General features: G+C 37.2%; 2 protein-coding genes across 7 annotated transcripts in view; both read left to right on the top strand.

Moving 5' to 3' along the window:
• AK9 (adenylate kinase 9) overlaps nucleotides 1-7,695 on the top strand; it is a 46,743-nt gene extending 39,048 nt beyond the window's left edge. For all 5 annotated transcript variants that reach the window (XM_072408756.1, XM_072408754.1, XM_072408755.1 and 2 more), the window contains 8 exons: nucleotides 1,308-1,454; nucleotides 2,043-2,260; nucleotides 2,438-2,634; nucleotides 3,635-3,804; nucleotides 4,270-4,368; nucleotides 4,912-5,014; nucleotides 6,265-6,379; nucleotides 7,407-7,695. In XM_072408756.1, the coding sequence (XP_072264857.1) occupies nucleotides 1,308-1,454; nucleotides 2,043-2,260; nucleotides 2,438-2,634; nucleotides 3,635-3,804; nucleotides 4,270-4,368; nucleotides 4,912-5,014; nucleotides 6,265-6,379; nucleotides 7,407-7,612 (1,255 nt within the window). In that variant the 3' untranslated portion in view covers nucleotides 7,613-7,695. The remainder of the gene's footprint in view (nucleotides 1-1,307; nucleotides 1,455-2,042; nucleotides 2,261-2,437; nucleotides 2,635-3,634; nucleotides 3,805-4,269; nucleotides 4,369-4,911; nucleotides 5,015-6,264; nucleotides 6,380-7,406) is intronic.
• Nucleotides 7,696-10,945: 3,250 nt separating this feature from the next.
• The window catches only part of ZBTB24 (zinc finger and BTB domain containing 24), a 14,798-nt gene continuing 12,965 nt past the window's right edge, over nucleotides 10,946-12,778 (top strand). For both annotated transcript variants that reach the window (XM_072408750.1, XM_072408748.1), the window contains exon 1: nucleotides 10,946-11,007. The gene's annotated coding sequence lies outside the window, so the exon portion shown is untranslated. The remainder of the gene's footprint in view (nucleotides 11,008-12,778) is intronic.

Here is a 12,778-nt window from a genome sequence, read left to right as displayed (position 1 = left end):
AGTATGTTACCGGTTTTATTTATTTTTAAAACTTGCATTCGCCGTATAGGACGCACCCACTTTCCCCCCCCCCCAGTTTTGGGGAAGAAAAAGTGCGTCTTATACGCCGAAAAATACGGTATATGGTTTTAAACATTTAGTTTTAAGTTAAGTGTTAGTGTTTAGTGTTATGATCAAGGTAATTTTAATACTTACAGTAAGGGTTAGAGCAAGGCCGTATATGTAGAGGTTGGCTTGATGGCAAGCACCCTATCCTTTCTAGTGCTAGTGTCCCAGGTTCAATTCTTGCCTAAGACACCATCTGCATTTGCATGTTCTTTACATGTTTATGGGGTTTCCTAAGGTCACTAGTTACTTCCTACATCACAAAAACATGCATTTAAGTTAAATGACTTCCTAAAAAAAATGCCCTTAAACTTTGGTAATGATATAGGAGTATGGTAGGGACATAGGTTGTGAGCCCCCCTGAGTGACAGTGACATGACTATAGAGTTAGTGTAAAAGCGCTGCATAATATGTTGGCACTATATAATTACAATTTAATATTAACTAATTTAGTCACAGATCCAGAACAAATGTGCAGATAAAGTCTTTCGGCTTTTTTTTCTAAATTCTCTGGTCTGTGTACTTCATTTCAGTAGTTCAAAATAGGGAGTCAGTGAGTCAGTATAACAGCTTACAATTAACATTTACAGATTAGAAAGACTGGTTGCTTGAAGGCTAAATGTGAGGGTCAAGTCAAGGACTGGGGATTTTTTTTTTAGAGGCTAATGATTTTGTTCAAGTATGGGGAGGGTTAGGAATTACAATGAAGTCCATAGGTAAGAAAAGATCATTTGTCAAGGATTACCATAAGAGCATTTTGTTTTACATATTATACATATTATAGGAAATATTTTTACAGGAAAAAAGAAAAAAGACAAATTCAATACTGTCCTACTTACATGTGAAACAGGCATTCAATATATTTTTTTATCCTTAATAATACAGAGACCCCACCAGACCTCAAAAATCCATTCTTCATACTGTACTAATGCTTATTACTACAGACCCAGCACAAAGTGAAATCTTTACCATTATGCATGGGGATGAAGGGATTGCTTTTTTGGCCATGTGTCCAAATGCATATGGCAGTACTAGGCTGGTGGTGTTACAGTAATATTACAGAAATGTGCAAAGTAGATGGAAACATGTTTTGTTTACAATGCACTCGTTTGTGTGACTTGTTTAGAATAGTTTTAATAATCCAAAGAAATAATAGGTGTAACCTGGAATAGACACAATTTAAACACTTAACCTTTTTACAGGGTAGTTCTGGATGGATATCCAGCAACTGAACAACAAGCTATCCTTCTTCAAGCCTGCAGCATAATCCCTATAAAGATCTTTGAATTGGAAATACCAATGAAGGATATTTTAAACAGAGGCCAACTGGACAAAAAGGAATCAAAAAGGTTTGAGTTTTATGTTTGTTGATTTAGTTGATGTGGTGCATTTCTTTTATTTAGAAGAATATGATCTAGTTTTAAAATAAATATTAATACAAATCTTTATGGTGTTGTATTGACTTCCCCATTGATTTATGGGTGCTGTGGAGGTGTCCGTGTAGTACACCTTCCCTCTACAGGCATCTTCCATGGGTTTGGTTTGCCAGTAACCATAAAACCCAGTACTATCAATGGGTAACACAAAATAATCATTAGTGATTGTTCGAATTGTGCTGGGTTTTGCTAAATAATCTATTCCATAAAGAAGGTAAGGGGTAAGGTAAGCAGAAGACTCCCAGCTGCATTCTCATCATAGTAAAGCAAAATCTGTAGTTAGTGGTTGATCGTTAAGTGACCGCGCACTATACGTCACATTAGGACTGAACAGAAATCTATTGTCTGTACAGAACTTATTCACGGACCAATAGTGAACATTTAATGGTGCTGTGTGCTGACAAAGCTAATAGAGGATTCTTGAATATATTTCCATATTTAAATTCTGAACTATTATCATTCACCACCATCACTTTTTATTGCTGTTTTTTTCCCTTACAGGCCATACCCTGCACATGACAGTGCACAGATATTAACTGTGCAAAACTCTAATTACAAGCAGGAAATTCAACACATTAGGGAATATTTTATGATGCAACATCAAAACTGGTGTCAAGTAGATGCCACTCGAAGCAAATGGTGGGTGGCAAATAAAATCCTTGAAGAAGTCCGGGCAAGCATCAATCAAGTGCAAACCTACATGGAAAGTATAAAGGAAGGTATGAAAATATTCTACCTTCTGTAAATATTCTACCTCATTGTAATAGGAGGATAAACAGTCAGCAAACACAGTTTTAGTTCAATATATGTAATATTGGAATTATAGTAAAGTTTTTTTGCCTTCCCAATTGCTTATATGGATTACTTAAGTATTTTGTTCATTGTGGCTTAAACAGGTAAAGCAGCTTCTATTGCTGATTTCTGCATCACTCCCCAAGAGCTGTTGTCTCGCCTGGGAGAATTTGCACAATACTGTCCTGTGAGTCTGGCACAAAGAGGAGAGCTTGTCGATTGTTCGGTAACATCATCCCTTCAGTTTGCAGCTGAATTCCGAGGACACTACTACAAGATGGCATCACAACATAAACTGGATGTAAGCTGAATTTATTTATTATGTTTATGACTATCTACTAGAAAAGTTACCACTGGCTGTATTTTCACAGGAGACAACCTGTACAGTTCTTTAAATGTAAATTTAAAAGCATGCAGATCTCCAGAGCTACTGTTTTTTGTATTTAAGTACTATGTGAGACGGAATTTAACTGCAAGTAGAAATCAGATCTTAATTTTAGTCTCAGTAGGCTGTTTTTGTTGAACTTCCATCAATGAATACTAATACTTCAAGCTACACAGTTCTGGAAATGTAATTTTGATAGTATGCCTGTACAATTGATTCATAGCTGTCCAGCTGTATATCCTCTGTGCCTATGTTATTATCCAGTATTTATATAGCGCCTAAATATTACATGGCGCTTCACAGTTCAGTCATATCACTAGCTGTCCCTCAAAAGGGTTCACAATCTAACGTATTTTCCTTTGTCAGTCCGGTTTTAAAGACCTACATGAGACCCTTATACCTGTACATGCAGCACTACCCACAATTGACATTTGAGTCAACCTATACCTGCAACCCAATCCAAGAACCCAATAGTAGCAACCAAGGCCCTAACCCTGATTTTATCACTCACGTGTTTTACAAAGGCATCCATATTTTAAACCCTGGGTAGGTTACTAAAAGATTGCAATCAACTGTCCGTAGACATTTCTTTCTGTTCGGCTTTATTCAGTCAATAGCCAAATCATACTAAAAAATGCATAAACAAATTAAGCGGGCAAAGAGTTAGGCCCATTTTTGGGTAATTTGGACAGAATTGCTCAAGAGATATAGGAAGACATTCAGTAGTTTACAATTCTTGCACCTATCACAAACTGGCGAGTTTTAGATTTTGGAGACCATAAAATCGTCAAGACCCAACGTCCTTGCAGCTAAGTAATGGCAATGTATTTATTAGACCTTGTTGGGTAATGCGTAATTTATTATTGAAAATGCTTAACCGATAACAAAATGGCTAAAATTTTATATTTCCTAACAGGTCTTTTTACAGAATCCAGAATTATTTGTTCCACCATTAGCACCACGTCCACTTCCTCCTCCTGAGATGTTACCAAAGAAGTTAACTGTGGCTGATGTGAAGGCTAGATTTCCCAAAAATGCAGAAATGAAGGGCTACTGTCCAGTCACCTATGTTGATGGAAAGAAAAGGTTGGCACACAAATACTTGTCATCTGTATGATAATTATGTAATGAATAAGGGTTTCTGAAGTACTAGACCAGTGCATCACTTTCTGGAAAATTTAGTGTGGAATGCAGCAAGTTGCTGTTTACTTGCAAGTCAATGAATAACAACTGCGTGTCTGTTTTTTTTTTACTCTACTATCCTTTTCAGTGATTTGAATAATTTAAGTACAGCAATCACTCTCTCACATACCTAGCCTAGTAGAAAGAAAAGTAAAGGCATTTGTAGATGCTAGTGATTGTCATTGTCCAGTAGTTACAAATCAGTTGGATTGGGAAGTTTTGACCAACAGCCTATTAATTTTAACTGACCAACCGTTTTTTATGTATATAATATCTGTACTGATATGAGGTGTTCTCTGTTGTAGGTGTTCTGTGTTCTCCTGTAAGTAAATGCACTTCATAATTTGGATCTATCTTTTTTTTAACAAGGTATGAAGCTCTTGCTCCTGGAAACATTGAACATGCTGTGGAATACAGAGATAAAATCTACATTTTTGAAAGTGAAGAAAAGCTGCAAAAGTTTATGAGGTATTGTGTTAATATGTGTTTAAGATTTTACTGATATCACTTTCACAACACATCATCATCAATAAAAAAAATATATATAAAAAAAAAATATATATATATATATATATATATATATATATATATATATAGGGTTTTTCTTACAGAGTTATTTATTATCTATCCATGTTTGGTATTCAAAAGCTTACAAAGCACAGTTGTCTGATGGGATTAGAGGTCTTCCGCTAGTTGCAGAGTGTAATATATGTAGAGTTCAATATTTCTCTAATCTACATCAGAACATTAAGAAATGAATGGTTCACAAAAAGTTAAAAATTTGACTTACCACTTGATTAAAGTGATTTCACCTGACTTTCCAAATCAGATTTAATAACAATAGTTAGCTTTTTCTTGGAGAGGGAATAGTGTAGGATGTTCTGTGCAGCTTGTAAAAAGCTGTCAATTGCTACTAGTAGCTAAGGAAATATACAGAAACATGCTTTAAAATTTTGATCTGGGATGTAGAGGGTAGCAGGTACTAAATATAACCCTTTTTTTTATTTCTAGGCTACCCGAAAAGTATTGGAACCACAAACTTCCATCTAAACTCCCACCGAAGATGGAGCCAATTGTTCTAACAACTCTTCCCTTAACTGGGTATCTTGAACAGGTATTAACGTACTGTAACATAAAGTTTATTGTAGTATAATAATTCTTAGCACTGACAGCTGCACTCTCTGGTTTTGAACAGTGCTTAAACTAGTTATAAACATTGCTTTCAAACAAAAACCTGCCTGTAGGTTAATCATGTTGCAGCGATTTAACCTGTACTTTTGATCAAATCTTTTTGTAAGTGTTAGTTTGGAAAAGATCACATTACCATTGGTGTCTGAAACCCCACTAGCTGGATTTTTCCTTCCAATGTATTCTGGTGACCATCATCATCATCATCTTCCAGTGGGAACAAATGTTCACGTGACATCTATTTAGTGTATGGATAATAATATACCTGGAGCCATCAAAGACTGTAAATATTTACTACTTATTTAATACGAATATCACCATATACAGGTAGTCCCGGGGTTACATACGAGATAGGGACTGTATGTTTGTTCTTAAATTGAATTTGTATGTAAGTCAGGACAGGTACATTATTTTAGTAAGTGCAGTTTAGGCAGATGTTTGTCTCAACATATTATTAGGCAGTCTGGAGTCAGTTACTCTATAAACTCCTCACTGTGAGTTTATCACAAACAAAGCAAAAAAAAAAAACTTAATAGAGCATTCATTAACTTTTTGAGCAGACTGTGCTTTGGTATGCAAAAAGAAACAACTGCAGAGATTGTCTTGGTCATTAAAATGTTACAAGAGGTTGCAGAACAGCAAAAGACTTTTTCTGCAAGTCATGCAAACCGCCCCCTCCCCCCATCAAGCCTCTGTCCTGCACACGAGTGAGCAGGGAAGCCCCGTTCGTATCTAGAAGTCGTCCATATGTCGGATGTCCTTAACTTGGGGACTACCTGTACAATATCATATATCATCCAGGACTATCCATGTTCACACTGGTCATGAGGTTGCAGTGTGTTTACAGCTCCCTCATGCCAGGGAACTGCTGCCTCTGGAGAGACGCTTCATGTAGCTTCTCCCTGTAGCAGGGACATAGACAATGAATGGTAGTGGCAGTGAGCGGTATGCAGTGAGAAGCCACCCAGGATTGATCAAGACCAAAGCAGGTCTGAACTTTTTCTTAAGGGATAATCAAGGTATGTTTTATCTATTTCACATATGCTTACATTGTTTGTTTTGTTTTTTTTTTCCTGTGATCCTCTTTACAGAAATTAGCATTATCTTTTCAGAAAAGGTAAATAAAAAAAAACAGTTATTTGTTGTTTGATGTAATTGTTCCTTTTTTCTCTCCAGGGAGTAGCCACTGGTTTAATAAAGGCATTAAATGACGTGGGCTGTTTAAAGCCCAAATATCCATTTCTAAGTGTGAAACAATCTGCTTTACTGTATATTGCTTATCACCTCAAAGGTAGGTAAAATCTGAGAGTGTGGATTATGAAGTGAATATTTTCAGTAGGGAGACAATATATACATGGGATTGTACACATCCACTATAACCTCACAATAAAATACATTTTATAAACAACAAATACAGTATTAAAACACCAGACATATAAATGTGGAAAAGTTTTGGTCGTGGCCCTTTATTGGGTTTGAAATAAATTTTACCTTGATCTTAACTCATACACCAAAAACATTTTATACCCGAACAGTTTAGTCATTCAAGACTCAAACACCATAAATCAAATAGAACTGATCATCCTAAATCATGTGAACCCCTGTCCATCCACAAAGTCAAAACATTACCCAACAGCCAGGTTTAAAACTTTTTGAAAACCTAATAGAACAAACCATTAACCACTGTCCACAGTGAGCGACATTACCCTCAATAAAGATAAACCAAGACAGGATGGGTGATTATTAGGCTGACAGCTTACTGTTGTAGATACAACTGCCACAGGCCCAAACTAACAGCTATGTGTAAAGACTAGCAGAGGTCTTAATTGGATTTTGATTTTCCTGCCAAAGTAATATCCACGAATCGGATGATTAGCTGTGGCTCTTTTTGTTTAACACAACCACCTGTCTCAGCTTCTCCCCAGCAACTCCAGTCAGACTTCACCCTGAGAGTGAGGAAAAAAGCAGCAAACTAGTCCAAAATTCTAACTTCCTTATATATTATAAATACATTTTAATAAAAGTATTTAAAAAAATGGGGTGATGCAGGGGGTGACAATCCCATGGGACACTTTTTTTTTTTATGGCCCTCACATTCTAGTAGAAGGCAATTATTTTGCACACAAGACTTTCAAGGAGGGCAGCAGTAACCAACAGCACATAATAGGACATCATCGCATATCTGCCACAATGATAAATTGAAATATGAAAAACCTATTTCTATAAATTATTTGATAAATGAGGTTTACTGTTTTAAATACGAATATGTTCAATGTTTGCATCCAATATGAATACTAAGAGCATTTGTATGTTTGCAGCATACAATTCACGTAATTCAGATTATATACGGAACAAATACAAGAAGAAGATGGAAAAATTTGTGGAGTGTTGTAACCTGATTACTTATCTGGGAGACAAGATGACTCGTAAATATAAAGAACCTCAGAGGAGACCTGTTGATTTTGACTTCAAAATGCAATCTTTTCTTTCACTGAAAAATGTGGATCCAACCTGTATTTATTAAGGGATTATTCAATAAAGAAAATGTATATGGTGACATATTACATGTATATTTTTTAAATATATTAAATAAATTTCTATTGAATAGTGTGGTGCAATAATATCATTTTAAAAAGTTCAATTTTCCTTCAATTTAATTACATACTGCAACTCCTTATTTTATTACCTAAGAATTAAAAAGGAAATTTCCAGGGATCCAGTTACTGTTCCACAGATACTAATGTATATCATCTTCATGATAAACCGCTAAAGTGAACCTCACCTAACTCTAAAAAAAACAATTTCACTTTTTGTGAAGTTTGCATTCTAAAATTCTCCCAACCTCTGAGTGCTGTCCACCCAGTAACATCCAGTAATGTTCGCTATGCAACTCTGTCCTACTCAGCAAACCTTTCGTAAAGTATAGCTCTCCACATGCACACCATTGCCCCATTTGTTTCTATAGGAAAGCCTTTTAAATGTATGACAATTCATGGCAGTGAAGTTGTTTTAATAGCAGATGCACAGTATAAATAGGATTTGGGCAAAGTTGTCCCTTGAGAAGACTGAGGTCCTGAGCTGGGCGACTGGTGAATAGTCATGGATTAGGACTGCCAGTAAATATATAGACAGGGGAGCTACACTGAAAGGGGTTGGGGAATTAGTGTTACTGTGCCTTAAAGTGGACTTGTAGTCTTTGATTTTATTTTAGAAACAGCTGTTACAGTAGAGGTAAATAAAAGTTCTGTTTGAAAATTTGAGGTTTGGGGGCCTACAAACAGGCGAGTGGCACATGATTAGGGGAAAACTTCTAGATTGGGATGTCTTGTGTTTGAAGTGAAGTCTCTGATGTATAGTTATAGTTCTTAAAAATTGGTAGTTGGCATACCAGTTTTTGATGAACACGCCACTGAATTTTTTATGCTGGATCCACTTTCCATGGATCCACAATTTAAATGTGTAATACCAGTAATAAACAAACAATTATTGATTTTGCAAAGGGATCAGGAAACCATGTTGTAGTTCACCTACTTGTGTCATCTTGCTCTACTGTTTGGTCATGACTTGGTTGATCATCTGGTTGGACTACAAGTTCAGCATTAATACATGTTGGTATTGTAATATGCATCATAAGACTAAAACAATGTCAGTCATTAGTGATGTGGGATTCCTATATGATATGACTATTTTATATTGTTATACTGTGAGTGTAGTATATGTGGTCTGCTGAACTGATTGTAACTATTACGTTGGATGCACATAAAGGCCATTGAGGATCAAGATAGCTTACATGTATGTCAGTTTAACATTGCCAAGCCATGCAAAATATAACATGAGCACTCCATTCTGGGTATTATCTGTTGCCTTGTGTTTTTGGGGGGAACAAAGTGCAGGGTATATATTGCAATATTTATTATCTTGCCATTTGCTATGACTAAAACCTTGTACTGTATGCTTTAAAAAAATTAGCAGAGAAAACGTTGTTCAAACCTGTGTGCACAATAAATGATTTTCATGGATTTGACTTGCGGTATGCTGGAATCTCTCAACTTCTTTGAGTTACCCATTTTGGCATCCACCTCTGAAGCCCTTAGGTTTGACTGCAGCTAGCAATTCCAGTTTATAATCGCAAACTGGACAACAAAGTATTAACTATCCAGAGTGTTAGACAAAGCTTTGATCACCTACTCAATCCAAAAGGCTTTCCAGAAGTATCTTTCTCCATCTTCTGTTTCATGTACTATCAGTTAGATCATTGTGTCTCAACCTCCCTACCAGAGGCTTTAACTGAGGTTTATATTTGTAATAGTGTGTCTAGTTTCTATACAAAAATAAGAAAAACAAAACTGCATTATTTAGACAGTTAATAAAAGATTCCACTTTTCCAAGGCTTGGGTGCCTTTCACATGTACATGTTTTCTCCATTTCAGCTTCCCTCTACAAGGATCCACATGTGATATTGTGTGATAATCTGATAGCTCCAGTGTGCGAGAAGAGTCTGGTACTCAGACTTGGATTGTTTGGTTGAAGATTCTGCATGAAATCTTTCACATCAACTATACATTGTGTCACAGGGCAGAATTCTGGTTTTAATAGAATTGGTATTGAAGCCAAGATGCAGAGAAGAGTCTCTCTTGGGCACTCATTTCCTCTCCCTCGTGTTCCAGTTTGAACAGCTCCCAGCCAATCACTCTTTAATATATTCACGTCATCGTATCATAGTGGTCTAGTTATAAAGCAATAAAACAGAGATTCCCTGCTGGGAATCACTTACTGCAGTTTAAACATGGACCTAGAAGATTCCCACCAGGGAATGTCTGATTCCCTGATCTATAAATAGCACCCAAAGTGTTACTCTCAATGGGCCTTATTTAATAAAGCTCTCCAAGGCTGGAGAGGATACACCTTCATTTGTGAAGCTGGGAGATTCAGCAAACCTGGAATGGATTTCTTAAAAATCACAAGTAATGTTTTCAATCCTGGACCAGATTCATTCCAGGTTTGCTGAATCACCAAGCTTGACTGATGAAAGTATGTCCTCTCTAGCTTTGGAGAGCTTTAACAAATCCGGCCAAATGTCTATTAGGTCCCCACTTTCTCTGTGGTATCCATGATTAAAATTATAACAAAAAGAAATACATCAAACAGAAAAAAAGGCGCATGATGATTTTTCCTAACTAAAAAAAAAGTAATACAACAAAATAGAAAAGTTTATATTAATCATTAGACACTAAATGCAATGTAGCATCTCAAATACTGACTGTGGGTAGGTGAATGAGAAAAAACGAAGAAGAAGGGAAACCTTCAGTTCAGGGTTACATAGAAATGAACTATATATTGTATCTACAGATCTTATAAAATATATTGTATCTACGGTCTTATGAAAAAGGAAAGTTAGGGTATGAGGCTAACGGAGGCCATAGGAGGCTGTAAGGAATGCAGTCACCCCAAACCAGGAAGAGGGGTGCTGGGTACCTATGGGAAGGTATGTGCAGAGGTCACTTCTTTTATAATTAGGCTTTACACCTCCGCAACAGGGTATATTCTTCTATTCATTGCATTAAATCCCCGCTTTTTATTACAATGAACACTTAAAAAGTAATTATTTTAATATATAACTCCAAGAGGACGATAAACAGAAATATCACGTGCCCAATGTATTCTCATAGTAATACAGATACACTATAGTGTAGGAGAGTGGTGCTGGCTATGTACATGTTTGTTACAATGGGGGAAGTGTTTTAGTATAAAGTTACACTGCACAATAACCTATCATACAACACACAGCTCCACACACTACCGCCACTTCCTGCCTCTGGCTGCAATGTCGTCACGTGACGCCCCCGGTGTCATAGTTGGGCGCGGTCACATGACCGTGATGTCATCAGCTGTCCTCCAAGGAAAGTAACGTGTGTGCAGGTGAGTGATCGGTACTGAGAGAATAGACTGGTTAGACGGTGCTCTGAACACGTGACACAGTGCTGTGGTGATGGCGGGAAATTGGTGTGGGGCTGTCATGTAACATGGCAGTGTGTCAGACTGGTGTGTGTTCAGGCAGTGTAGGAAGCTATGAGATAATGGAGGGCTGTCAGCTCTACCCTACAAGCAGAGATATTATTTCTATGAATATTATGCATTCACTGTGCCCTATTCTCTGTGCTCCCCCAATTTTTCTTCTCACTGACCAATTCTCTGACAGTAGCTTTAATGAATGTCTAGGCTCCATAAAGATTTTTTTTTTTTGCTTTGTTTGTGATTAACTAACAGTGAGGATTTTATAGAGTAACTGACACAACACTGCCTAATAGTACGTTGCAACAAACATCTGTCCTAATAACATTTAATAAAATAATGTCCCTGTTCCGACTTACATACAAATTCAACTTAAGAACAAACCTACAGTCCCTATCTCCTATGTAACCCGGGGACTACCTGTATCTATATTTAATTTGTCTATTTGCCATTTATTGACGACCTGAATTTATACTGCTAACACATGTAGCTTTCTTAGAAATATTGCACACAAAGCTCTTTGGTTATCTATATTTTTCCTGAATAATGGACTCTTGGGGTATTCTCAGCCTTTCTCCAATTCTCTGATTTCCAGCAATTGCCATTCTGTCTATCCCCTTACTGGCAAAGAGCAATATATGTGGACACACAAGAAGTTCTGGCAAAGATGGCTACTTTTAGTGAAGTAGTGACAGGTCCCTAGGGAAGTAGGGAAGTCATTGCTGGAGAAAGTCATAATAAGAGGTAAATCGGCCATAATGAGCAAGTATGCAGTGCACATGGGGAAAATCCAACCCATGTGGAATTTAGCTCAGGAAGTTTAATCATAATGACAGTTTTAAATAAAAATAAAAGCCTGAAGGTTTAAAGTGAATCTGTGAGTAGGATGTAGACATTCACATATTTCAATTTTTATTAAATCAGTACTTGTGTTTTAAAACAAGCTTCACTAACCTCTGAAAGCACAAGTACCATGGAGCTATTCATCCTCACAGATATAAACAAAAGCAGCTCAGTTGTCTCTTTTTCACTTTGGTAAATTAGAATCTTTTATAGGAAAGAATTGTAATAACCTAATACAGGTAGTCCTCGGGTAAGAGACATCCAACATAGGGACGCCTCATAGATACGAACAGGCTTCCCAGCTCACTGTGTGCAGAACAGAGGCTGGATTGGAGTGGGAGGTCGGTTTGCATGACTTGCAAAAGAAATCTTTTACTAAACACTAAAGGTTGTGGCTGATCCGAGGGGGTTAGCTCTTTCTGCAGCCTTTTGTAACTCTTTAACGGCCAAGACAAACTCTGCATTTGTTTCTTTTTGCATATCAAAGCACAGCTTGCTCCAGAAGTCAAAGAGGAACTAAACTCAAAAGTACCCCATAACAGTCAGATCCATCCAGAGGTCTCTTCTAACAGGTCCCGCATCATCCTGGCATCCATCTTCGTGCCCGTGCTTAGGGTGCCGCCATCTTCTCTTCTTACAGCTTCTTCTTCCTACGTCAACGAACCAGGTGCAGGATCAGGTGACATAGATGGGTAAAAAAGACTTGCTGATCTCTGCACATGCATGAGATCGGCAATTTTTCCTTTTGCACATTCCTGAGATGTTTGGGCATGTGCAGAAGGAGCACCCAAGAGCCTCCTGGGATGCATGACGTAGGTATCCCGGGTGGCTATGC

The sequence above is a fragment of the Pyxicephalus adspersus genome, chromosome 4, assembly GCF_032062135.1.
Source record: "Pyxicephalus adspersus chromosome 4, UCB_Pads_2.0, whole genome shotgun sequence".
Taxonomy (NCBI): Eukaryota; Metazoa; Chordata; class Amphibia; order Anura; family Pyxicephalidae; genus Pyxicephalus; species Pyxicephalus adspersus.
Note: the sequence above shows the minus strand (reverse complement) of the source record. Positions and strands in the feature narration are given on the sequence as shown.